The 27,331-nt window shown below is 45.4% G+C and overlaps 3 protein-coding genes across 6 annotated transcripts in view; 2 read left to right on the top strand and 1 right to left on the bottom strand.

Moving 5' to 3' along the window:
• The window catches only part of LOC115082416 (myelin regulatory factor-like), a 57,402-nt gene extending 53,736 nt beyond the window's left edge, over positions 1 to 3,666 (top strand). Inside the window, 1 exon segment of the mRNA XM_029586646.1 lies at positions 125 to 3,666. Within this exon segment, the coding sequence (XP_029442506.1) occupies positions 125 to 537 (413 nt within the window). The 3' untranslated portion in view covers positions 538 to 3,666.
• A 2,932-nt stretch (positions 3,667 to 6,598) lies between these two features.
• On the bottom strand, positions 6,599 to 20,057 carry LOC115082419 (transmembrane protein 258). Of its 2 annotated transcripts, XR_003854163.1 has the most exons (5): positions 19,903 to 20,057; positions 17,818 to 17,927; positions 16,253 to 16,405; positions 10,352 to 10,390; positions 6,599 to 6,973 (listed from the first exon to the last, which is right to left on the bottom strand). XR_003854163.1 is itself a non-coding variant. In XM_029586650.1 (4 exons), exons 1-3 carry the CDS (start codon positions 19,903 to 19,905, stop codon positions 16,279 to 16,281), a joined length of 240 nt encoding a protein of 79 aa, XP_029442510.1. In that variant the 5' UTR covers positions 19,906 to 20,057; the 3' UTR covers positions 6,599 to 6,973; positions 16,253 to 16,278. The 2 variants fall into 2 exon arrangements, 1 of the variants encoding a protein (XP_029442510.1); XM_029586650.1 differs by lacking the exon at positions 10,352 to 10,390.
• Positions 20,058 to 20,107: 50 nt separating this feature from the next.
• On the top strand, positions 20,108 to 23,528 carry LOC115082418 (flap endonuclease 1-B). Of its 3 annotated transcripts, none has more exons than XM_029586648.1 (2): positions 20,108 to 20,369; positions 22,143 to 23,528. In XM_029586648.1, exon 2 carries the CDS (start codon positions 22,205 to 22,207, stop codon positions 23,351 to 23,353), a length of 1,149 nt encoding a protein of 382 aa, XP_029442508.1. In that variant the 5' UTR covers positions 20,108 to 20,369; positions 22,143 to 22,204; the 3' UTR covers positions 23,354 to 23,528. The 3 variants fall into 3 exon arrangements, with proteins under 3 accessions (XP_029442508.1, XP_029442507.1, XP_029442509.1); XM_029586647.1 differs by lacking the exon at positions 20,108 to 20,369 and adding an exon at positions 20,376 to 20,510; XM_029586649.1 differs by lacking the exon at positions 20,108 to 20,369 and adding an exon at positions 20,531 to 20,679.
• The last annotated feature ends 3,803 nt before the right edge of the window (positions 23,529 to 27,331 follow it).

Here is a 27,331-nt window from a genome sequence, read left to right as displayed (position 1 = left end):
TTGCGTATAAAAGATCAGGCGCTCCATCAGCAGCCGTCGCCACGATCTTGCCGTGGTGCAGAAGGCAGGGGTAAGCTCCTTCAGGGCTCTTCTCATTTCCCTTCTCACTTTTGTTTTTCTTCAGGGGGAAGCAGACTGCGACACCAGCCCAGACCTCGGGGGCCAGCTTTTTACCGACTATTATCTCCGATTTTACCGTGTGTGTGGCTGAGGCTCGCTAGCACCGGTGCACTCCGAGGGGGGGGGGGGGGGGGAGAGGGAGACCGCCAGTCCTCAGCCAGGAGCTCCGCTCTCGCAGCCCAGGGCCCCCGGCTGGCTGGGCGCAGGAATGGTGTGGCTTGTTCTGAACTGAAATGTCTCCCTGATGAGGACAAATCAGGACACCGAGGGCAGGACACTGCCACAGCATTTGACTTTTATAAGCCTTTGAGCCTGCACTGGCAGAGGGTGCTGAAGCCCCCAGAATGCTGGGGGGACACTGGTGCCTTTCACCCCCAGCCCTGTCCCATCTTCTCTCAAGGACTACACTGGATTTGAGACACTGGATCGACCGACGGGTTGCCATCTTCACAGCTTCCATGAGGAGGGTTTCTTTGTTTTGTTTTGTTTTCTCACTGGACATGAAAACGTCTTGGACTGTGGAAATAACGCAGGCTGACCCCGGCTGGGTCTGCCCTCTGCCGCACTGGAAAAAGTCTGACTGCCACTGGATTACTGTCTTATACTACTGGAATTCCTGTTGGTGCAAACTGGATCTACACTGGTGAAACTGGGTAAATGTCGAACCCTCAGCTTGGCGTCTCTTCCACGTTGCCTGCCGGGGGGGGGGGGGGGGGGGGGTGAGCACGAGAGACTCTAGAGTGCTCCTGGAGAACCCCAGGAGGCTCCCCTCCCATTCCCAAGCCACAAAGGACCGAACGTAAAACGACTCACTTTACTGGGAGTTCCTGTTACATGAGATTACTTCTTGGCCCCCACTAACATCCACCATATCCCAACCTGTTACTACTAGGCGGGCTCATCCCCAGCAGAATAGGTGAATCCAACTTGAATACATTATTCCTGAAGATCACGTCCTTGTTCCTGCCTTCATCATTCCTCTCTCCTTTATCCATCTCCTTGTGCCTTATTTAACATCACCATGGATATTACTGTATAAAGTGCTATGCAAGCTCCTCTCCTCCCCTCCCCCCCCCCCCTTGGGAACCTTTCTCCAGGGTGGGAATAGGAGAAAGTAGCAAGGAACCCAGAAGAGTCCAATTATTCTTCAATCTCATTTCTTTGCAGCTTCTTCATGCGCTGTGGTCCCCCTCTGTCCCCCAAATATGAACATTGCTGGGGGGGGGGGGGAGGGCAATAATCACCTCTCCTGCTCCCCATACCTAATATATTTGTTGTACTGATAACATTTGGGCTTCTTACTCATCTGAAGTTTGCATGTTGATGTGTTATGGGTTTCCCACAGCACTGACAAACAGTTGAGAGTTTGGCCCTGAGGTGGGGTCTGCGCCCCTGAATAGCTCTTACTGAGGGGACTGCCCCCCCCTTACAGAGCCTGTGGTGTGGCAGTCGGAAGGGGGCCCTGCTCTTCCTTGCTTCCCACACCTGTTTCTGCAGCTGCAGCAGAATTGTTACCCGTGCAATTCAGCAAGGAGCAGGTCAGATCCTAGGATTTGCTAAGCAGAAGCCGTGGCTCAGGACCATTCCTTAACTGTCCATGCCAGGGAACGAAGGCACCCGTGGCTGCTCTGAAGCAGAACACCCCAGCCAGAAGAAAACCACCCTGCCTTGGGAAGGCCCACGCTAGAGGTGGCTGTGCATTCTCCTCCAAGATGCTGGGAGTTAGGATATCTCATCCTGCCTTATTTTGGAAAAGTGCGTCTGCGGTTCTGATTGTGGCCTGACCTGGAGCACTTGTGCAGAAGCTGAGAGGTTCTGCATACTGCAAAGAGGCCTCGCCACCCGCTGGAGGATGACGGAGGGAGAAAGATTTATAGGACCAAGTTGATTTCTCCGCTTCTCTGAAAAGCTATTTCTTTGTGTCCTTGAAACTGTTGTGCGATTGTTCTGTTCCACAGCCCTAACTCGCTAAACCCCTGAACTCGTCACGAGAGAAGGGAACCCCTTCTGCTGCCATTTCTTGCTTTTGGATCTAGGAAACCAAAGGGGACGCTACTGGAGGATTTTATGAAACCCACAGGGGACTGGAAAATTGCAACAGCTGCTGGAAGAGTCTTAGAGAAGGTAGGGCTTTGACCATTTCGAGTAATTAAAGGGTCCAGTCCTTTGCCAAAGTCAGTGGGTAAAAATAAGAGCTTCAGCTTGCAGCTTTGACATTTTGTGCCCTTTCTCTTCTCCAAGACTGAAGGAGAAATGGTAAGATCTCTGTTACCTAAGAGATAGCAAGATTGGTTAGGGTCACTCAAGCAACTGCTTTATTCACTATTTGGATATCTAATAGTTAACTAGTAATACTTATCTGAGTCATTCTCACTCAAACAAAAATGTAATTTACAAGCAGATCACACATCCCTTAAGTGGATATAACATCCCTCTGGGTCATCACAGGGGCTGGCACGCATGGGCCAAGCTAGGGGGCACCACCCTGCCCTGGGCAGTCTGAATTTCATTCACCCAAAAGGAAGGGGGGGACCTTGAGAGCAACCCTCACCCTGCTCACAGTTTTTGACGGAGACTACTCTGCGCTGCCCCCTTGCCCTGCTGGACCATGCAGTGTAAAACCTTACTTGGCCTTGGTTATACCATGCAACTGGTATTCACACCCCCAACTGAAAAGCCCATGAAATAAATAGCAGAACCCTAGGTCCTCCTGGCACCTCCTCCTTCCCCCAAGAACCAATGGCTCTACCACTAGCACTGCGATGATTATCGATTGCCTCCTGTCCATGCACTCTGAGAAAAATGAGGACCATAGAGCGCCTGGATTCTGGAATGCAAAGAAAGAGCATCAGCCAACACCCCTCTAACCATCAATGCGCTTCTTCCAGAATCATTAGTTAAAAATACTGCAGCCGGTCCTGAACTCGCAGGGTGGAGATTTGCCCTGGCGTCTGTTTCTTAGTGACCTGCTGAATAGGGAATCTCCTGCAGTGATGTCTACAGCAGAGTGCACCTGTGCACTTAAGCACTAGGGGGCAAGAGGACCTCGCCTGCGTGGGATGGGAGTTGTTTCAACAGAAGGGGAATGACATGTTGCCACTCTGGGAGTGGTTGGTTTGCAGAAGATGGCCCACCCGTGCAGCTGCCCTAGGACCTGCATCCACATGTCTGCTCTCTACCTTCCAGGCCTTGTTCATCCCCATGCATGTCTGCACTGACATCCAGAGTCCGGCTTCAAAGGGGGTGTTCTCTGTTGTCCTAGGCGTGTGGCTGTCTCTTTGCTAACGACGTGAAGATTCTGTTTGTGGCTTTTTAAGTCTGACTTTTGGGGCCGGAGAGACATTATATCTGAAAACAGGTAAGGAGGGCGCATCATGGTCAGTGGAGATAAGAGGCCAATAACAGATGTTGCAGTGCCTTGTGAAACACTATGGGGCAGATTTTTAAAAAGTACGCGCGCGCGTACTATTGTTCGCGCAACCGGCGCAAACAAAAGGCGCGCGCAAGGCTGCGCAAAATCGGCAGCCTGCCTCTGTTCCCTCCGAGGTTGCTCTGAAATCAGAGCAACCTTGGAGGGCACTTTCTTTCCGGCGCCCCCCCCCCCCCCACCTTCCCTTTCCTTCCCCTAACTAACCCGCCCCCCTCCCACCTTTACTTCAAAAATTACACCTGCCTGAGGCAGGCGTAACTTATGCGCGTGCCGGCGCACCATGTTCTGGTCCGGGGGCTGGGCCGGAGGCCACGTCCACACCCCCGGGCCGAAATCATGCCCCCCCCCCGACACGCCCCTGACACACCCCCCAGGAAAGCCCCAGGACTTATGCGCGTCCCGGGGCTTGCGCACGCCGCCCAGCCTGTGCAACATGGGCTCAGCGCGCGCAGGGGGTGGGAGGGGCAGCTTTTCGGGGGTTACGCGTGTACCCCTTTGAAAATCTGCCCCTATAGTTTTATTTTGAGGAAATGCAATGTAAAGCCTTAATTTTACTGCTGCCATTTTATTTTAGATTTTTCATTTTGGTTTGGGTTTTGTTTTTGCTTACAAAAAAGTGGTATTTTTTTTTTCTGCATGTTATTTCAAATTAATACACTATTTTGGAAAATGCTTTATGGAAGATGGCCTCCTCCTTAAGTACCTCTGGCACAGAGCTTTGCAGACCAGGTCCTTTAAAGCTGAAACACTGGAAAAGAAGAGGAGCAGCTCCCACCACCGCCAGCTGACCCGGCTCAGGGGCTGTCCCCCTCTTCTTCAGCGCTTGTATTGCAGATTCTTGAAGACTCAACCAGAAATCTAGGTCAGGTTTCCTTGTTGCCATGGCCTGGATCCTGAATCCTTTCTAGAGATGGCCCAGGGAATATCCGTCTGCTCTTAGAGATTACAGTTCAAGGCCCTGCCCGCTTTTCTACCTTCCTTTCCATGCCCACGGCTGGCACAGATCATAGGCGGTGCTGGAATTGTGCCCTGGCAAGATGGAAGGGGGACAGGTAGGGGAGAGCCTTACCAGCAAAGCAACCTCAATCAGCTAACGCCTGTGACCCACACTCTCACCCTTTTCAAGTTGACTCCCGGATCTGGGCGAGAGCCCCTAGCCTTACGATTGCCTACCCTGACCCCTGGCCTCCTGCCTGTACCATGCAGCAGGGCATCCAGTCCTGGGGCAGTACTGCTGCAGTCATACACTGTACAAAATCTCTTCTAAATGATACCGAGCCGCATAGATACCCGACTCCTGCATTAAAACATGCGGGCAAGACCTTTAACACTGACCACTTTCCATTTCCCCAAAGGGTTTTTGTTTTTTAAATATTAAAAAAAAAAAAAGTCTTAATACCATTTATAAAGCTTAAAGCCTGTAAATATGGATGCTGCAGTCAAGCATTTTAATAATGACAAAAAAAAAAAAGCACTAATTCTGTATTTTGAAATGTTTGCAGTCACACATTGTAATCGTTGTATATTGCCACTGTTGTGTAGATTTTTTCTGGGTTGTGTTTGTGCCTTATCGTTTGCTTGGAGGGGGGGGAAGGGACTTTGCTGCCCCAGCTTTTGGGATGTTCACCGATTCTGCCTTATATTTATATCAGGCGCAGTTTGCAGCGTGCCGAAAGGGGCCCCTGCAGCTGTGTTTTCCTTTCTTCGTTTTTACCAGATGGCCAGAAATGCCCCTGTACAAATATACACTTTATAAATATATATAAATACTGCTTTGTATCCAGCACGGGCTTCTGGGATTATTTCATTCAATAAAACACGCACCGGCGTGCTTCAGACTTGTACAATTGCTCTCTTATATTGCGCTCCATAAGCAGCTGGCGGTACTGCGAGCTTCCTCACAGCAGTGCCCACCGGGAGCTACAAGCTGGCATCACCCTGCCAACCAAAGGGTAAAGCATGGTCCCTGGAATAAAAACTCTAGCGCCGCGATGCAGCTTCCTCCCAATTCCACGTCAATCCCAGCACGCATTAGTGTATTATAAGCAATCTGTGCTTGTGCCACTAGCAACGGTGGCACTATGAGCTTCCACACAGCGGGGTCCTGTCACAGCCAACCCAAACTCTCAACAGTGCGAGATTCATCCTAGGTGGGCCCTGCCAGTGAAAATAATAAATGAAGATGAAGCAAGCCCAATTAGCACAGCTTGGTTTCTGAGCTACCATATGGGAGTCGTTTTGGTATAATCCCAAATGATGATACGACCACTGTATTCCTGGGGCAGGTCTGAATAGCACAGATTTTGCCCAGGGTGCAGAATTTCTGAATTTGGCTGGGCAGACCCAGAGGGAGAAGGAGCAGCTGCAGGACTGGTCCTGGGGGGAGTGGGGGGGGAGAGGAGAAATTAAAGGAAGAACGGGCAGAAGCACTAGAAGGGAGACAGTACGGTAGAGAAGCACTAGTGCAGAGGAGTTGAGATGAGGCTGCAGTGTGGGCGATAGGCAATGCAGTGAGGTTAGGTCGAGGATGCCGGGAGGGAGCAAGCAGTAGTGGGGTCAGAGTTGGAGAGGATGGCAGCTGTGGTTTCACCCAGAAAAGGCAAGAGAGCTGATGGAGCAAGCCTGGGGAGGGAGTGATGACTCTGAGAAGGTAGGGGAAGAGAGTAAGCGACATTAGGAGAGAGAAACCTGATGGAAGGGATGAAAGAGCTGGGGAGAGAGGACGGAGCAGGGTCAAGCCTGGGAGAACAGGGAGGAAAAGAAGTTGCTGTGGGGGGGCCTGTCCGAGCAGGGGGTGTTTCAAGCCGAGAGAGGCTGGTTTTATACTGTATTACAGCATTCCTGGGGGGATTCTCCGCAAAAAATATTTCAAATTTTGCATTTTGGAGTAATTTGTTTTCTGTATTGTATTTTAAATTATCATTCAAAATTGATGATTATACTGTGATATTTTGACAGAAAGATGCAGATTATATTATATTATTTTGCACCGAATTCCTCCAGGAGTAATTAGGAGGCACAGCCGTGACAGAAGGATTATTCGAGAGCCGAGGTGGTTTTCTCTTTTATTAACAGAACTGTGAAAGTTTACGGAGTTGTACATTAAAAAGTGGAACACCCTGACTCTGAAGAACAGTTCTCTCTGAACAGTGAGCATCTCAGAAGCTCTGCCACCCCATCGGGCTTCCCTGGCCTCCCCCCCCCCCCCCTTCCCCCATTCTGTTCCGAACCACAAAACCAGAGTCCACGTGCGTTCCGTTACAAGGCCGCTGCGCTGAACTGGAAGCGCGCCGTCAAAATCCTGCCCATCTCATCAGACTCCTGCAGCTTCCTGTGGATACGCCTCCAGCTTGGGATGGGCTCCATGGTTTGTAAGTTAAAAAAAAAAAATATAAGACTTCTGAGATTCTGTCCATATAAAAACTGAAACGAGAGAAGAACAGGTAAGAGAAGCTGTAAACGGGCCTTGCTCCACCAGGACAATGATGGATGTAGCAGAGTTCATGTGGGTACCACCTCTCTTACGTTAAAAGGGCTGTATTAGCAGAAAAAAAGAAAGCAGTGGGGGGAGTTTAGGCATGGCCTATGGCCTTCCGGGCCAGGGAAAATTGCTGTAGTGAGTGAGCCAGCTCCGGCCTTGGACCCAAGCCTGCAAGTTTCGTTGGGGGGGGGGGGGGGGGGGGGGTAGGCAATCTGACTTTGAACTGTGTGCACACCAGAGCCTCCAGGAGTAGAGGGAGATAATGCCCTGCCCTGGCCTGGTACCAGCCACACACCTGCCTCTTTCCAGCCACTCTTAAAAGGCGGGCGGTTTTAGCCTTCCTTCCAAAAGGGAGAACGGTTGCTGAGAAGACCGCGCGTGTGGTTGTGTGCGGGGCTCTCTACACACCAAATTCTTCAACGCAGACTGGGGGAGAGGGGACATAAGAACTCTTTGGTTTGGTTTGGTTTTTTCATATCCAAAAATCATAGGCTCCGTTAGTTTTAGGTGGAATTCCTTAAAAATCATACTGTGCTGCTGCCATCTTCCCCAAACGTGGCAGTGGTCTCCTTTAGGGGGGTTTATTTCGCTTTTTCAGTACTTCGTTTAATATTTACATTCCGGCCAGCCCTCGGCAGAATACAACAAAGATCAATGATTCATACAACTAACAGCAGCTAAGCCCGCAGCTTCTGCACTCTGATTTTGTTATTTACCTATTAGGTAAGGGAGGGGTCCTGAAAGCAGACATGTTTTCAGAATCTCTAAGGAATATGAGATTTATTTGCTTCCAGAATCTGTTCTGACCACCCCACTTTCTGTCTGGCTTTCAGATACCCATAATATATAAGAACTTAAGACTCGCCATGCTGGGTCAGACCAAGGCTCCATCAAGTCGTGTCCTGTTTCCAACAGAGGCCAAAACCAGGCCACAAGAACCTGGCAGGATCCCAAGGGGTAGATACATTCCCAGCTGCTTATCCCAGGGATAAGTAATGGGTTCCTCCAACTCCACCTTAATAATGGTTTATGGACTTTTCCTCCAGGAACTTGTCCAAATCTTTTTTAAACCCAGCTATTCTAACAGCTTTTATCACATCCTCCAGCAACAAATTCCAAAGTTTAATTATCCATTGAGTAAAAAAATATTCTTCTATTTATATAAATATATTATATAGTAACTTCATTGTGTGTTCCCTACTCTTTGTACTGTTTGGGGTTTTTTTTAAAGTGTAAACAACTGAATACCATTTACTCGTGCCATTCCACTCATTTTATCAATCTTCCAATGTTTTGATAGCTTCCTTCTTCACCCCCCCTCCCCTCCAAGTTTGCCTTCGCCCTGTTCAATGTAATTTTCCCTTTTTGTTACAAGTTACATGTAAACCAATATGATGTTACGACGAATACCGGTATAAAAAAAAACATTAAATAAATAAATAGGTCCCCTCAACCATCACTTCTCCCAGCTGAAAAGCCCTAACCTAAACAGATAGATAAATAGATAGGCTAAAGAGGTTAGGACATCTTTCTTCATAGGAGAATTGTTCAATCCCCTTTATCATCTTGGTCACCCTCCTCTGTACCTTTTCTAATTCTGCTATATCTTTGAGATGTGGTGACCAGAACTGCACACAGTACTCAATATGAGGTCGCACCATGGAGCGATAACAGAGGCATTATGATATTCTGTTTTATTCTCCATTCCTTTCCTAATAGTCCCTAGCATTATCTTTGCTTTTCTTGGCTGCTGCTGTATTTTGAGCAGAAGATTTCAACGTATTATCAATGATGATGCCTAAATCCTTTTCCTGAATGGTGACTCCTAATGTGGAACCTTGCATTGTGTAGCTATAAATTGGTTTACTCTTCCCCAAGTGCATCACTTTACACTTGTCAACATTAAATTTTATTTGCCATTTGGATACCCAGTCTCTCAGTTTTGCAAGATCCTCTTGTGATCTCTCACAATCCTCTTATGATTTAACACTGATTAATTTTGTGTCATTGGCAAGTTTAATCATCTCACTTGTTCCCGTTTCCAGGTCATTTATAAATATGGTCCCAGAACAGATCCCTGGGCACTCCACTATTCACCTTTCTCTAGTGGAAACATTTACCATTTAGCCCTACTCTCTGTTTTCTCATTTTTAACCAGTTGGCAATCCACAATAGGACATTGCCCTCTATCCCATGACATTTTAAATTTCCTAAGAAATCTCTCATGAGGGATCAAATGCTTTCTGGAAATCCAGATACACTATAATCAACTGGCTCACCTTTATCCACATTTATTAACACCTCAAAAAAATGTAGCAGACTGGTGAGGCAAGACTTCCCTTGGCTAAATCCATGTTGGTTTTGTCCCATTAAAATATACCTATCTATATGTTCAGCAATTTTGTTCTTTATGATTGTTCTAGCAGAGTCTCTGGTCTGTAGTTTCCTGGTCACCACTTTATCCCTTTTTAAAAATTGGCTTTACACTGGCAACCCTCTGGTCTTCAGGAACCACAGATGATATTACTGATTGGGGACCTGCTATTGGAAATTTGTAAACTATTTCTTTTCTCAGTTCTTTCAGCACTCTGGGATGTATACCATCTAGTCCAGGTGATTTGCTACTCTCATTTGTTAGTCTGCCCTAGTACATCTTCCAGGTTCACTGAGCTTTGTTTCAGTTCCTCTGAATATCATTTCTGGTATGGGTATCTCTCTTACATAGTCCTCAGTGAAGACTGAAGCAAAAAATTCATTCAGGCTCTCTGCTATGTCTTTGTCATCCCTATGTGTCCCTTTTACCCTTTGATCATCTAATGGTCCAACTGACTCCTTTACAGGCTCTTTTACCTTTAATGTACCTGAAAAAGTTTTTATTATGAGGTTTGCTTCCATGGCATGCTTCTTTTCAAGTTGTCTCTTTGCCTTCCTTTTCAATGCTTTGCATCTAACTTGCCAGTCCTTATGCTGTTTCCTGTTTTTGTCATTTGGATTCCTTTTCCATGTCTTGAAATATGTTCTCTTTGAGTTATAGCCTCTCTCACCTCACCTTTTAACCATGCCGGTAGTCATTTAGACTTCCTGCCACCTTTTCTAATATGTGGAATACATCTGGTCTGGGCTTCCAAAATGGTATTTTTAAACAACAACAAATAGTCCAAGTTAAATAGATAGGGGCAAAGATTACAAAACTACAATCCTAATGGGAAATAATTTGCTTCTTTTTATTAGCAAAAGAAAATATTAAAAAAAAAAAAATATATATATATATATCCTTTGAGACCAACGAATATGCATGGCTCCTAAAGCAGTGAAAGTACCTCAATACAACCGAGTACCCACGGGGTGGAATGACAGTCCTGGAAGAAAAAGAAAATGTTTTACAACTTTGTTCTTGAAATTTGATTTTTGATCAATGGACGCCAGTAGAAAAAGTTAAAGCATAATTCACTTGATGTCTCATTATTTTTATTTTTAAACACTGTCCATGCCTGATCTAAACTCTTAACCTTTGCAGCTGCTCCTTTCAGTTTTTTCCTAACCATTTTCCTCATTTCAGCATAGTTACACCTCTGAAAGTTAAATGCTGTTGCAGTAGATGTCTTTTGTGTCCTCCCTCTAGTTATTAAGTCAAATTTGATCATGTTGTGATCACTGTTGCCAAGTGGTTCCAACGCTGTTACCGCTTGCACCAAATCCTGTGTTCCACTAAGGACCAGGCTAAAATTATTTCCCTCTTGTTGGTTCTTGTACCAGCTGCTCCATGAAGCAGTCATTTATTTCATCTAGAAACTTATCTCTGTAGCATGTCCTGATGTGACATTCACCCAGTCAATACCTGGATAATTGGAATCACCCATTATTACTGTGCTGCTGATTTTGTTAGCTTCCTTAATTTCTTTTAGCATTTCATTGTGTGTTTGTTCATTCTGGCCAGGTGGATGGTGAAACACACCCTCTGCTATTTTATTCCCCTTTTCACCTGGAATTGCTATCCATAAAGATTCAACATTGCATTTTGATTCCTGCAGAATTTTATCCTGTTTGACTCAATGCCTTCGTTAACATATAGTGTGCCCCCCTCTAAAAGTTTGATCCATCCTATCATTATTTATTTATTTATTTAACATATTTCTATACCGGTCTTCATGAATGGGATTCATATCAGGCCGGTTTACATGGAACTTGGGGAATTAACATTATTATGTTAATTATGATTATGATACAATTCGTACCCTGGTATCAGTGTCCCATTGGTTATCCTCCTTCCACCAGGTCTCTGAGATGCCAATTATATTCACCTCTTCATTCAGTGCTACACTTTCTCTCTCCCATTTAGCATTTGAATACAGACATTTCTACGTACGTTTTGTGTTTGTATCAACAACCTGCTCATCAGGTGACAGAGGTAATTTGGAATCTTTCTGCACTTTACTTATAAACACCTGGTCCACGTTGACATTTAATGCGACCTCTCTACTGGAATGTCCTAATTTCCCTGTTCTTAGTATCCTTCAAAGATACATCATTCCGAACCATACGCTTCTCCCCCATCATCTAGTTTAAAAGCAGCGCTATCTCCTTAGGTTAGTGCCAGCAGCCTGGTTCCAGTCTGGTTAAGGTGGAGCCCATCCTTTCGGAAAAGCCTCCCCCCTTCCCCAAAACGAAACAGTTCCTACACAACCTAAAATCCTCTTCCTTGCACCATCGTCTCATCCGTGCATGGAGACTCTGCCCGACTCTGGAGTCCTGCATGTGGAATGGGGAGCACTTCTGAGAATGGAGGTTCTGGATTTAAACTTTCTACCTAAATCTGGCTTCCAGAACCCCCCTCGTACACTTTCCTAAGTCATTGGTACCTACATGTACAAGACAGCCGGCGCCTCCTCAGCACTATCTAAAATCCTGTCTATGTGATGCATGAGGTCCACCACCCTCAAGCGATCCTCACATCCACCAGCCATCCAGCTATCAACCTTCTTAATCACCAACTACTATGACTGTCCTAACCCTTCCCTCCTGGACACGTGTCCCTGGAGTTCTATCCTTGGTGCAAGAGGACACTACATCACCTCGAGGGCAGATCTTAGCTACAGGATTGCCTCCTGCCTCATTAAGGCGATGCTGTCCTTCCAGGTGACCTTTCTCCTCCAAGGCAGCACAGGGGCTGCCAGATTAGAGGTGGGCCTTCTCTATGTCCCTGAAGGTCTCCTCTATATACCCCGCTGTCTCTCCTAGCTCCTCCAGGTCTACCACTCTAGCTTCCAGACATCGGACTCATTCTTGGGAGAGCTTGGAGCTCTTTGCACAGAGTGCACACCTATGAGCTCTCCCCAGCTGGGAGATAATCACACATGTGGCGCTCGGTGCAAAAGGCTGGAAAGCCCCCCTCTCGCTGCTGGACTACTGTCTGTACCTTACTTTTGTTGATTTGTTATCAAGTTAAAATTTCTAAGGGAATAGGGATGTTCAGTTAATCTAGAGTATTTTTAGTCTATTGATTGATTTAATATTTGTCTGACACTGACCCTCAAAACACTATAATTAATCAAGATATTACCCACCTTATTAACTCTCGTTTTGAATTCAGTTCCTCCTGTATATGCCTGCAGTAAATTTTACAGACCCCGGGTCTCCAATATATGCAACTTTATCTGATGCCTGTTCATTGTGGATCTCCTGAAAACGGTTAATTCCCCAGGAGATACACCACTGCAGTGACACAACTAAAGTGAGTCTGGGGGATAGAGACTAAGGGAAAAAGAATCCCAGGAAGTTGCAAATGAAGGCTTGCAGTGCCACATCCCAGCTCGGATTCCAACTGAGATAGAAATTTGTTGACAGCCTATTTGTTTACTCAGGCATTTGATGGTGCATGATTTGGAGCAAGCATTTGAATTTTTTCAAGGTATGACTTTAGAAGTAGATTTTTAATTGTTTTTATTGTTATTGTCTCTATTTTGTTGATATTTGCTTTGAATTATGTTTGTGTCTAATTTGATTTTATGTATTGTTTTTTGCAAACCGCTTAGAATTTTTTTGATATGCGGTAATAAATAAATAAATGTCCAAAAAGGCAGACGGAAATTGGCAAGTCCAAAAAAAGAAAAACAAGAGGGGGAGGGGACGACAAAGTGTCTCTCGGCTCCAGTCTTTTCCCCCTTTGCATCCCACTACCTTTTTCTCCCTTCACCCCTAGTCTTCTCTCTCCCCCTTCAACAACCAGCTCTGGTATCCTCTCAAATGCACACCCCTCCCTGTTGCCAAGCCCCTCTCTCATACACACTGATCCCTTCTCACATATGGACACATGCATGCATCGAGCCGATCCCTTCCCTGCCTCCCAGCTGACTCCCTCTAACCTTCCCCCAAACAATCCTTTCCTCACCTCCTCCTGCTGCCTGGCGCCTCAGCTGGGTGGCTCCCAGGGTGCCTGCCCCCACACTGCAACCAACATCAAGACCTTCACCATCAGAACTGGGACTAAAAAGGTGTCAAACCCAAAATCACAAGGCTCTGCCTCAATATCTCAGGCGGCAGAGATCAGCCCTCTGCTTCCTGCTCCAGCCCCTCCCCTCCCTGCTCCAGCCCCTCCCCTGCCTGGCAGCAGGCAAGGAACTGGATGGGGGTGGGTGGGAGCCTGGAGTAGACAAAGAAGAACCCTCTCTAATCCAGCCCCTTCTCTTTTGTTCCCACGGTCTCCTCCTATCTGCAGGGAACAGAAAGGTGGAGGACTGGATGGCAGAACAAAGGATTCAGTTATCATCTACATATTTATTTTTCAAAATTTATGATCCCTTATTCTGTATTTGGTGAGGGTCTGTGTTCTATGTGTGTGATGGAGGTGAAGTATTCTGCTAGCATTGGGTTCAGCGTAGGGATCTGTAGCAGTCCAGCTTGTACTGTTTGGTGTACTGGTGTTTTAGGTCCAGGTGGAATATTTGCAGTGTTGTTGCTGCTTGAGTTCTGGGAGTTAATGCTATCTTGATATACCAGGTTCGTTATATAGATTCTGAGTGACTTTTTACAGGATTTTGTATTACTTCACAAAGTGCCTGGTAATGGAAGGATTTTGTGTCACTGTAACTGAAGTGACAACATAATCTGAATGTTTTTGCTATAGTGAGTAGTAATGGCACAGCCAGATTACCTCCAACCAATGTAGTATGGATATCTTTTAATTGATATATTTAGGTATTTCTTGGATCTTTTTTTTTTCTCATCTGTTTCCAGAAATCACAGAACACACATTCATCAGACTGTGGCATGATTTCTGGAAGATATATTTTGCAAACCAAAGTTTTAATTTTGAAAAGTATGATGTCCAGCAATGTGAGTTTACAGGGCTGTTCTGGGAAGGGCTGTGGTGGAGACACAATGATGGTTGAGTTTAATTATAAACACTCCGGGGAAGCCGATGAGCCTGAAAATTAATTGAGGAGGGTGCACAAGGCTGAAGGACCTAGGGGCAGTGGTTCCCAAATCTATTTGGGGAGACTCCCAGACACTCCTGCTTTCAGGATACTGCAGTGAATAAGCTGGTGTAGGAGAAAGGGAGGGACTGCCTCATGGCTCGCTGGCCCTTTAAAGTTTCTTCCGCCATTGCTGCTGCCACAGGAATGCAGGCCAAGGGATATAGGAGGAAGAGAGACGGAGAGGGGGTAAACCAGCCAAAGGAAAGCACTGCAAAAAGAGGAGGACCTCCTGCTTGCTGGTAGGGGTTGGGTGAGGGGGAAAGAGGGATGCAAGATCAGTAGTTGGGAGGAGTGGAGAAAAAGGAAGACCTGGGGCAAGGGGTCGGGGGAGAAAGAGAGGGATTCAGGACACAGAATGGATCGAGAAGATGCAGGATGATGTGTGAGAGAAACATTGGGGGAGTCAGGGGCACAGAGAAGGAGGGAGAGAGGACGAGAAAGGGTTTGTTGGGCATGGGATGGGGAGAGAGAGGGACGCCACTGTAAGGCCGGCTGTGTCGTTGATGCTAAAGGAGACAGAGCTGCGTCAGAGCAGGCACAGGTAAGTGAAAGTGGGGCGGGGGGAGGCGTAATCCTGTATATCTGCCCCAGGCGCAGAAAAAGCTGGTTCTGGCTCTGAAGTTAGTCCCCCACGGTCACTGCCCACCTGATTTGGCCTCCCTCTGCTGGTTCCAACGCAGCTGTCACTGGGCCTCCGTGTCACTTACTCTACCTGGCGCACATTATCGACGCTCCTGCCTCCAATGAAGCCCATTCCAGTGCCATGACCCCACAACCTGACTCTGCGTGTGTGCACCAGGGCTCAAAATAAAGGGCAAGCATGTTTACAACAGATAAAAATTATAATAGATACTGACACCTTGTGGTCAATTCCTAATACTGCAGCCGGACAAAAACTAGGTCCAGAGGTCTGTGGGGAAAATTCCAATATCCCCTCTAATAGTCACCTCAACGTACAAGCCCATCACTAAACCTTTGCAAAATCTGATGTGGGACTGCTGGCAACATGCAGAGTTAAAGCTACAGCAGAAACAAACATCTTAAGCAATAAGCATAGGAACATAAGAAATTGCCATGCTGGGTCAGACCAAGGGTCCATCAAGCCCAACATCCTGTTTCCAACAGAGGCCAAAACCAGGCCACAAGAACCTGGCAATTACTCAAACACTAAGAAGATCCCATGCTACTGATGCAATTAATAGCAGTGGCTATTCCCTAAGTAAACTTGATTAATAGCCATTAATGGACTTCTCCCCCAAGAACTTATCTAAACCTTTTTTGAACCCAGCTACACTAACCACATCCTCTGGCAACAAATTCCAGAGATTTATTGTGCGTTGAGTGAAAAAGAATTTTCTCCAATTAGTCTTAAATGTGCTACTTGCTAACTTCATGGAGTGCCCCCTAGTCTTTCTATTATCCGAAAGAGTAAATAACCGATTCACAACTACCCGTGCTAGACCTCTTATTATTTTAAACACCTTTATCATATCCCCCCTCAGCCGTCTCTTCTCCAAGCTGAACAGTCCTAACCTCTTTAGCCTTTTCCATCCCCTTTATCATTCTGGTCGCCCTTCTCGGTACCTTCTCCACTACAACTATATCTTTTTTTTTGAGACACGGTGACCAGAATTGTACACAATACTCAAGCAGGAAGACATTTCCTCAGTTCTCACACGGGCCACACATTATTATCTGGTCTGAACTGCAATCTAATGCCATGCTTCTGTAGCACTGCAGCCTTACCTTGCATCTCTCCCACCATGCCACACTCATACATAGATCCCAACCCAGAGCAGCAGGAAGAGGACTCCAAAGCCCATGAAGAGCGAGGCCACCAAGGAGATGAGCAGCTCCTTATAGATATCCCGGGTGTATTTAGTGGAGGTGACTTCATAGCTGAGCCAAAAAGGTTAAGGACAAAACTGAAAAATGCAGATAGACACATTCAGGCAGCAGAAAGAGGGGCGATATACATGTGCACAGAAAGATAGATAGGCTAACGGTCATCAAAATCTGAGGATCACTGCAATCTGCTCTTACGTTAGTTTCTTCAATAAAAGGATTCCTAGACCGGCAGGCAGTTACTATCAAGCTGCTTACTGTAAGTTAACTTGATTGTTCAGTTTCCAGGGTGAGTAATTCTAATGGCAGAATGGGAATAAAACAGATTAGCAATAAGCCACCACTGGATGTCTGGTAAGCAAGACATTACCACATGCCATGTGTGTTGGGCACAAGGTGAAGTCAGTGCCTTACACTAACCAGGACACACTGTAATATATCTTCCTGTACACCCAGCACTGGTTTCTCATAAAATAAGTCCCATGCCTAGCTCGATGGCTCAGTGACGGTGTGCAAGAAGTTCCTGCTCCTGGAGTCCCAACCATCACACAACAGCAAAATCCACTGGCTAGGCTCAGGATGCAAACATAACATTTCCGGGGGGAGCTGGGGTGTGTGGCCATAAAGTCAAAAATTGTCACTGCAGTAGCAGAGGTAGACAAGAGCAAGGAGAAAGTTACAAATGGGAAACCAACCCTGGTAGCTGCAAAAGGCAGGCTCACGGTGCCACAGTCCAGTAGGAATTGATTCCAATTGAGCCATAAACCTCCCTCACCACCCCATCCATATTATGGCTTCCTGATATTCAGTCACCACCTCTCCTTCCCATCGCCACCCCCTGCCCCCTTGTACAGTTCCTACCCCACCCCGCCTCCCCTATGCGCTTCATCCCCCACCCCCGCGCTACCCCCCACTTTGTCGTCTCTTGTATATAATTAATTTATGTCCAACCTGGTTAACCACATGTAATCTCATTTAATACTGTGGCGCCCGTTGGCTCTACAGTAAAGTTGTCACCTTTTAACTTCCTATCCTTCCTCCATCTATCATTGTAATTTCCTTTCTCAGTTGTCTGTAAACCGACATGATGTTTTTTTTACGAATGCCGGTATATAAAAGTTATAAATAATAAATAAATAAAATAAAATAAACCCAAAAGTGAGTATTTACCATGAGTGGGACCAGTCGAGGGGGCACAGGATTTTATACCCAGATTTTAGTAGATCAACCTCAGATTGTAGTCCAAGAAACCCCTTCTCATAGTGAACACCCAGATTATGAGCAGAGTTTTGGTTTGCAATCAAAGATCTCAGTCTATTCATTGTTTGTTTTACAGATAGCTAGACATGAAAGAAGTCCAGATCTCAGTGCTTTATTTCATTTTATGTTCTTATGTTCATTTTATGTTCTGAGAAGCACAGCCAATCAATTACCACAAATCTATTCAGGAAGCATTGAAAGGATACACAAAGAACCAGGCAGTGAAGAACATGCCGATAGCGAGTAACACCACAGTGAGGTGAGGGAAGACAGCCGGATTTACCGGGCTGGTGTATCTGCTCATAGCCTCCAGCTCCTGAGGAAAAATAACACAAACATGATTTATCACAGGGTGGCAGTCTAAAACCAACTTTGGAGAATGGTTGTGAATAGGATTACATAAACAGACAGACCAAGTGACTGCCTTATTTTTGACCAAAAACTGAATGAACATTCAGGAACACCTGTCTCTAGATGCCAGTCTATAAGAAGTCTGCTTCTGGGACTGTCCTTGGCCATGGCTGATGGCTTCTGCTTCTGTAAGATTGGCTAGGGAACTTCACAGGGCTAATGATTCAATTAATATTTACTGAAATCACTACCTCAAAGTTCTAATGGGCACATTTATCCTGGAAAAAAAACTGGAATCTGTGCTATCTTATAAAGGAACAAAAAGTCATGTCATCACAGTTTGAAAAAGATGCCAATTGCCTCCTCATGTGCACACTTTCAAGACCCAAACTTATTACTTGTGATAGTGTTATGGACCATAACCAATACAACTTTTACACCATAATGTCTTCTCTAGAACCTGCACACTTTACTCAGTTCTGTCTTTTAAACAGATAATTTTCCGAATGCACAAAAGAACCCCAGGGCAATTAAATTGTCATGATGTTCCTATCTGCCTGGCCAGGGAAACTCCAGCCGACACATGAAAATAGTTCTGAGAAAGGACCTGTTAGCTATGCATTTATTTATTTAGAATATTTCCTGACCACCTCCAATCACCATTTCTAGGACATTCACAAAGACATGTCTGCATGTTTCTCTGGTTGTTCGAAAAAACAAAAGTGAAAACTCTGGCATCTTTCACTTAAGCTCTGCTATCCCTGCTCTTGATGTAATAAAAGTGTGTTCAGCTCCGTGCACACTTTACTCCCAATGCAAGGAGTTTAGTGCACACTGTGTGCGCAAATTAGTAGGATTTACTTGGAGGACTATGTTAATCAAGGCATTGGCTATTATTCCCCAATACAAAGAGGACTATAGGCTTTACTCGTGTTTTCTTATCATTGGAAATGTAATTCCTGGTCTAAGGTGGAGGGAAGTTTCTGAGGCTAGTCTTAGGCTATAGGGCTGAACCTGGAGTTTGTGGTGCAGGGTCCTGTATGTGGGATTTATATGCATAAATCATGTTTTATATGGGCTAAGCACATTTTTCTGTGCACATGTTAGAGTTAACACAGTTTTGTTTTTAACTGCATCAGGCGTTAACTCTCTTTTTAGCAGGAGTAAAGAAAATATGCACAAGTTCAGCACACTTTTACTCACATCTTTGCCTCTGGTCCTTTGTAGAGCACTAACCAGGGGATTATAAATCTACATAGGCTCACAATAGCTCAACCCACAGCTGTTAAAATGTATCCTTCTCTGAGCTCAGTTATCTTCAATTAGATTTAACTCCGCTGGTTATTGCCCTTCCTTCCATGTTACAGAGTCTTCCTACCATATAGTTCTGGTACACCCAGCTCCAATCACCTCATTGTCACACTCGTCCTCGCCCCATTCTTCCACTTTTCTTCCCAGTTGCCCCAACCATATAACGTTACAAACGGTCACAGCCGAGCTGCCAAGCAAACACTGGAGCCAAGGTGTTTAACTCATTGGTTCGGGGGAAGTTACATGAAAAGATGGCCCAAGAATGGGCGACTCCCGATACACGACCAGGGATCTGAGCATAAGCCGAGATCCAAAGTGTGAAGGAAGTTTGGTTTCCCATTGAAAATGCACTGGAGAAAAAGGAGCTTTAGCAAGCGAGACCCGGAAGCACCTCTCTTATTTAGTACATTTTATCTTCAGAGCTTTTTTTTATCGATGAAACAGAGAGGGCTGCCTAGTGCCCTAATTAGTCCCAGTCACTCCCGTGGGGCCCTTTGGATGTCCACGCAACAGCGGAGGCTCTCCCCCTCCCTCCATCCGGGAAGCGGGACCCCGCCCGCGAAACAAACGGCGAAGGGAAACTTCAACTTAACGGGATTTGAAGGCACAAGCTTCCCGGAAGCGCTCACCATCTCCGCGGGGCCGCTCTCTCCCGTAGCCACCGGAAAGCCACGTCTGTCAGACAGGGAAAGAGTCAGAGGTCAGGCCACAGCTTGCTGGGAAGCGGAAGTGGCAGCAAGCAGCAGAGCCCTCTGGGAGTGGTGGTTCTATTCCTTTCGGGCGCCGCTATTGGAGAGAATGGAAAGACACGACGTGCTGGCGTCATTGCGCAAGGCATGCCGGAAGCTGCTGTTTTGCTGTATAGGTAGAGTAGGCGGGTGCGCGTATGTATGGGATGTGGAGGAAAGGGTCCGAGTTTTGAATTAAAACAAAGTGGTGATTTTATTTTCCCGAGGAGTTCTTTCCTGTTCATTGGAGATGGTCCTGCGGAATACTTTGCACTACAAATAATCTACAATTCCCAGAACTCCCATGAAAATGTGTTCCGCTTGTTAAAACTCTGCAACCAATCAGAGAATAGTCACGTGGACGTAATGTAAGCGCGCGGACTATTAGTGGCGGGAAGTAAGGGAGGCTAGGTGAGCTTGATAGAAGGGTCCTGGAGGGGTGGTGAGGAGAGAGACCCGTCGATAGCCCAGGAGACGGGAGAGAGACAGGCCCGAAGAGCTGGGGAAAGGTAAGAACCGCCCACAGAAGGGCCCAGAGAGAGCCTGGCGGGAGAGACCCGTAGATAGAGGAGCCTAGGGAAAAGAAGAGAGCCATCCACCGAAGAGCCTGCTTGTGGCGGGGATAAGAGACCCTCAGAGCCGGGAGAAATACCTGGAGTTGGAGCCCAAGAAGAGGAGGTAGACGTTCGCAGAAAGAGCTTGAGAGGGGCGATTAAATAGCAAAAGTATAGGCTGGGAAGAATTGACACGGAGGGAGGAGAGGGTAAATCGTCTGAGGCCGTTCGAATGTTTTGCTGGAGATATCCTCACTGACTGCGCTTTATGCAGGAAAACGTTTATGGCCCAGACGGTGGTGTGTAAATCCCTGTGTGTGTTGATAGCGGAGGCATCCCCTGGAGGGAGATGCTGGGATAAACCAGGCAGGACAAGGCACTGGGTGTTAAATAATGTTACTGATTAAGAGTCAAATTAAAGTCCATCTTATCCATAAATGTGCAGTTACAGTTGGATTTTATACAGGTATGGGTGGCTTTTACTTCAGCAATTTAAGCAGAGTTTCCCCTGATGATGTAAATGTGCAGAAAAGCTCTTCCAGCAGCCTACCGGGAAGCCTAAGAAAGGGGTCCCCCTTTTGTACAGAAAAACAGACCTTCCTGAGTCCTCGGATCATTCTTAAACACCTAGCCCAGTGTCATGGTCCATATAGGTGGAGATCCGGGTGGGAGTCTCCAGTTCTTACTTGGTCTCCAGTTCTTACTTGGTCTCGCTGGCTAGACCCCTCAGGGTCTAGCCAGCGAGGATGACCTTCCCTCAAACGAGCAAAATTTAAACACAGTCCCTTTTGTAAAATAGGTTTCTTCTGGCCATCAAATGTCTCATGCTGCCAAGCCTACCACAGGTGCTTGTCACATTCAGGGAGTGAATGGGCTCACTGGTCTTCAGTTCCAAAAGGGTTCTAGCAAAAAGTTTCCTTACTGCAACTAATAACAGAGCAACCCTCTCTCAGGGAGTGCATGGAGTAAGTTTACTTCAAAAATCAAAAGCCTGATGCAGGGAGGCTGAAAACAGACATCTGTACTGCTTGTGCCTGTCCTGAACTAACTACACCATAAAACACAAAATGGCTGGGTTATAAAGGCAAGAATGACTAATCCCAGCTCTCCAAGGTGAGAGGAAGGCAAGGGGGATGGAAGGCTCAAAATGTTGAGATATCTAGGGTAGACTGGAGGGTCCGGCCACAAGATAAAACAAGAAGTGAGTAGACTGAGTGACAGGACAGAGGAGAGGGGAAAGTAGCAGGGGACAATAATGGGATTATAGAGGATTGCCAACAAATACTATCCAGATCAGTGTACCAGGTTTTTGCTGATAGTCTAATGCTTGGGCTTCTTATTGAAACAGTGTTGAGATGTTTTGTGTTTCTGAGTTTAGCCTGAGATGTCTCTGCAGGAATCGCAGCTCTAGAGGAAGTCTGCCTAATGCAGACATGGGCCTTGAGTGGAAGCCCCTTCCTTTTAGTATTTGAAAGTTAAAAGGCTGACATTTTAGTTTACAGCATTATTTCAAGAACAATGTAGGCTGTTCATTTGCTGCTGTTGGAGCAGAATAATTTTAAAGTGCATTCTGTTTTCTGCCCACAGGAATAGTCTGAGAGAACCCTCAGAGCTTCATTCTTTTCACCTTACTCTTTCTGATAACCAGAATGGGAATTCAGGGACTGGCAAAACTTATCGCAGATGTGGCTCCCAGCTCTGTTAAGGAGAATGATTTCAAGAGCTACTTTGGGAGGAAAGTGGCCATTGATGCCTCTATGAGCATCTACCAGTTCCTGATCGCTGTACGACAAGATGGCAATGTGCTGCAGAATGAAGATGGTGAGACCACAAGCCACCTGATGGGCATGTTCTACCGAACCATCCGCATGGTGGACAATGGCATCAAGCCCATCTATGTTTTTGATGGGAAGCCACCACAGCTGAAATCTGGAGAGCTGGCAAAACGCAGTGAGAGGCGGGCTGAGGCTGAAAAGCATCTGTTGGAAGCACAGGAAGCAGGTAATGTGGAGAACATTGAAAAGTTCAATAAGAGATTAGTGAAGGTCACCAAGGAGCACAATGACGAGTGCAAAAAGCTGTTGAAGCTGATGGGGATTCCCTATGTGGAAGCTCCCTGTGAGGCTGAAGCCACCTGTGCTGCCCTGGTCAAAGCTGGCAAGGTTTATGCAGCTGCCACAGAGGATATGGATGCCTTGACATTTGGGACGCCAGTGTTGCTGAGACACCTTACAGCTAGCGAAGCCAAGAAACTTCCTATCCAAGAGTTCCACCTAAGCCGGGTCCTGCAGGAGATGGATGTTACCCAGGAGCAATTTGTGGACCTATGCATCCTGCTGGGCAGCGACTACTGCGAGACCATCCGAGGGATTGGGCCTAAGCGAGCCATTGACCTGATTAAACAGTACAAGAGCATTGAGAAAATCCTGGAGCACCTGGACTCCAAGAAGTACCCCATTCCCGAGAACTGGCTCCACAAAGAGGCGCGCGAGCTCTTCCTGAAACCCGAGGTGTTGGACCCAGATGTCGCCGATCTGAAATGGAGTGATCCAGATGAGAGTGGCCTGGTGGAGTTCATGTGTGGGGAGAAGCAGTTCAACGAGGAACGCATCCGCAATGGAGCCAAGAAACTGGCAAAGCGCCGGCAAGGCAGCACGCAGGGCCGGCTGGATGACTTCTTCAAAGTGACGGGCTCCATCAGCTCCTCCAAACGGAAAGAACCGCAAGTGAAGGGGGCCACCAAAAAGAAAGCAAAGACCGGTGGGACCCCAGCCGGAAAACTCAAGAAAGGGAAATAAAACCAGACAAATGCGCCCTCCAGCCGCCCACTCCTGCCTTTGGTCTTCAATCACTGGATGAAATCCAGTTTCCTCCTGACTGACAGTCATACTTTTCAGTTTGTGTCTTTTAGATGTTGAAAAAAATATATATAATGTATGTTTTACTTTATAAATAAAGGTAAATGTTTTATCAGCTGCTGTATAATACAATTATTTTAAAGTATGACTTTGTGAGTGCACTTGCTGTACCCCTCCTTTTGGCATTGGCTGTTTCGTTCTAAGTGCTTTCCTTGTGATATTAGATACAAGGAAGGAATAAAGGGGTTTTCTTTGGAGAATATTTTATAATAGCACAGGAAGGGCCTAGCAGCTGCTTCTTCTGTCACAGGGATGGGGGTATATTCTTCAGACCAAGAGTTTCTCACCTGTGGGAGAGTTGCACTGAATCACAAGCTGAGGCACTGTTTGAGGTAAAATGAGGAGTGAAGCCATATAGCACCTCTATAAACGAATTTCTCCATTAATTTTCAAACGGCAGCCCTGTGAGCACCCTTAAAGTGATTCATGGAGCAATTGGTTCAGGAACCAACAAGAGAGGGAGCTATTTTAGATTTAATTCTTAGTGGAACACAGGATTTTGTGAGAGAGGCAATGGTGGTGGGGCCACATGATCAAATTTAAACTAATAACTAGAAGGGGGACAATAAGTAAATCTGCAGCTCTAACACTAAACTTTCAAAAGGGAAACTTTAATAAAATGAGGAAAATAGAAAAAAAACTGAAAGGTGCAGCTGCAAAGGTTAAGTGTTCAACAGGCATGGACATTGTTTAAAAATACAATCCTGGAGGCGCAGTCCATATGTATTCCACACATTAAGAAAGATGGAAGGAAGGCAAAACGATTACTGTCCTGGTTAAAAGGTGAGATGAAAGGGGCTATTTTAGCCAAAAAAAACATCCTTCAAAAATTGGAAGGAGGATCCATCTGAAGAAAATAGGATAAACCATAAGCATTGTTAAGTGTAAAACATTGATAAGACAGGCGAAGAGAGAATTTGAATTGAAGTTGGCCATAGAGGCAAAAACTCATAATAAAAACTTTTTTTAAATATATCCGAAACAAGAAACCTGTAAGGGAGTCAGTTGGACCATTAGATGACAGAGGGGTTAAAGGGGCTCTTAGGGAAGATAAGGCCATTGCAGAAAGACTAAATGAATTCTTTGCTTCTGTGTTTACTAATGAGGATGTTGGGGAGATACCAGTTCTGGAGATGGTTTTCAGGGGTGATGAGTCAGACGAACTGAATGAAATCACTGTGAACCTGGAAGATGTAGTAGGCCAGATTGACAAACTAAAGAGTAGCAAATCACCTGGACCGGATTGTATGCATCCCAGCGTACTGAAGGAACTCAAAAATGAAATTTCTGATCTATTAGTTAAAATTTGTAACCTATCATTAAAATCATCCATTCCCTGTACGTACCAGGATCAGTCCAGACTGCTGAGTTATGTCTCCCTTCCAGCAGATGGAGCCAGAGAAAAGCTGAAAAGCACTCCCTAGATATACCGGTGATCCTGCGATCCTTCAGTATTTCTCAGATCAAAATCGTAGAGCATATAGAAAGACATGGTTTAATAGAACACAGTCAACATGGATTTACCCAAGGGACGTCTTGCCTAACATCTGTTTCATTTTTTTGAAGGGATTAATAAACGTGGATAAAGGTGAACCGGTACATGTAGTGTATTTGGATTTTCAGAAGGTGTTCGACAAAGTCCCTCATTGGAGGCTTCTAAGAAAACTAAAAAGTCATGGGATAGGAAGCGATGTCCTTTCGTGGATTACAAACTGGTTAAAAGACAGGAAACAGAGAGTAGGATTAAATGGTCAATTTTCTCAGTGGAAAAGGGTAAACAGTGGAGTGCCTCAGGGATCTGTACTTGGACCGGTGCTTTTCAATATATATATATATAAATGATCTGGAAAGGAATACGATGAGTGAGGTTATCAAATTTGCGGATGATACAAAATTATTCAGAGTAGTTAAATCACAAGTGGATTGTGATACATTACAAGAGGACCTTGCAAGACTGGAAGATTGGGCATCCAAATGGCAGATGAAATTTAATGTGGACAAGTGCAAGGTGTTGCATATAGGGAAAAATAACCCTTGCTGTAGTTACACAATGTTAGGTTCCATATTAGGAGCTACCACCCAGCAAAAAGATCTAGGTATCATAGTGGATAATAATTTAAAATTGTCCGCTCAGTGTGCTGCAGCAGTCAAAAAAGCAAATAGAATGTTAGGAATTATTAGGAAGGGAATGGTTAATAAAATGGAAAATGTCATAATGCCTCTATATCGCTCCATGGTGAGACCCCCACCTGGAATACTGTGTACAATTCTGGTTGCCGCATCTCAAAAAAGATATAGTTGCAATGGAGAAGGTACAGAGAAGGGCTACCAAAATGATAAAGGAGATGGAACTGCTCCCCTATGAGGAAAGGCTGAAGAGGTTAGGGCTGTTCAACTTGGAGAAGAGACGGCTGAGGGGGGGATATGATAGAGGTCTTTAAGATCATGAGAGGTCTTGAACGAGTACATAAGAAGTACATGTGAATCGGTTATTTACACTTTCAAATAATAGAAGGACTAAAGGGCACTCCATGAAGTTAGCAAGTAACACATTTAAGACTAACTGGAGAAAATTCTTTTTCACTCAACGCACAATAAAGCTCTGGAATTTGTTGCCAGAGGATGTGGTTAGTGCAGTTAGTATAGCTGGGTTCAAAAAAGGTTTGGATAAGTTCTTGGAGGAGAAGTCCATTAATGGCTATTAATCAATTTTACTTAGGGAATAGCCACTGCTATTAATTGCATCAGTAGCATGGGATCTTCTTAGTGTTTGGGTAATTGCCAGATTCTTGTGACCTGGTTTGGCCTCTGTTGGAAACAGGACGCTGGGCTTGATGGACCCTTGGTCTGACCCAGTATGGCATGTTCTTAAGTTCTTATGATTGCTGTCTAAATAAACATGACAGTCAGGCTGCACTTTATTAAAACCGGAGATCAGCTCATCCAATAAGCAACTATTTAGAAAATGTACAGCAGAGCATGCCCTGTGATATGAATGTAATATACACTTGTCACTCCACTATTTACTAATGAAAGTATTACTTAATACATTTAACATTTGTATATCTCATGTATTTATTTAAAATCATTTATTTGCTTGTAATTCTGAGCATCATGGCAGTTTACAAAATTAACCATATATAAAATACCTAAAAACACAACATTCCAGCGAAAGGCACCTAAGTGGAAGTGCTTCTTAGAAATTGCATAAAAATAATTCTTCTATTTATCCAGATCCAGCATCTCATTCAGGCCAAGGATTTGCATGGCAGCTATGCTCCCAACTTCTTTTATTTATAGTGCAGTTTTCTGATTATAGTTTACAATGGATGAAATGCTAAAAAAAAAAGTCTGTGCTCCAAGGGTCATAAAAGCAAGCTACAAGAGAGACGGCATTGCGATAACACTTGGATTGTGGGTGAGGGCCTTCTAGTTTACCACTCGGTTGTGTGCTAGACCCAGCAAGTGAAAGCTGAACCCAATACCGCGCAGGGAGAACATAATTCTAATGACATTGCCTGGTAGGTTGTGGACTCCAAATTCGTGATCGGGAACCTTACCCACTGCTATTTTTGTACAGGCTCTGCGGCCTCTGAAAAATCCCTGACAACCTGTTGTGCTGTGCTATGGTTCTTAAACAGTGGTCACTAATCATTGTCGAGGAATGAAAGGTCCGAATACAACCACTATACTTATTTTGCATTTAGGGATGGGAATTTAACTTCTTTTCTCAACAGAATGGTTTTGCTACTATTGGGATCCTACTGTGATGTATATATTTTATGCCCCGTTCTTCAGTATTTTTTATGCCTTGTTATTAGTTATTCTTTTTATCCTATTCTCCCTCCCCCCCCCCTC

Source organism: Rhinatrema bivittatum, unplaced genomic scaffold (genome assembly GCF_901001135.1).
Source record: "Rhinatrema bivittatum unplaced genomic scaffold, aRhiBiv1.1, whole genome shotgun sequence".
Lineage (NCBI taxonomy): Eukaryota > Metazoa > Chordata > Amphibia > Gymnophiona > Rhinatrematidae > Rhinatrema > Rhinatrema bivittatum.
Note: the sequence above shows the minus strand (reverse complement) of the source record. Positions and strands in the feature narration are given on the sequence as shown.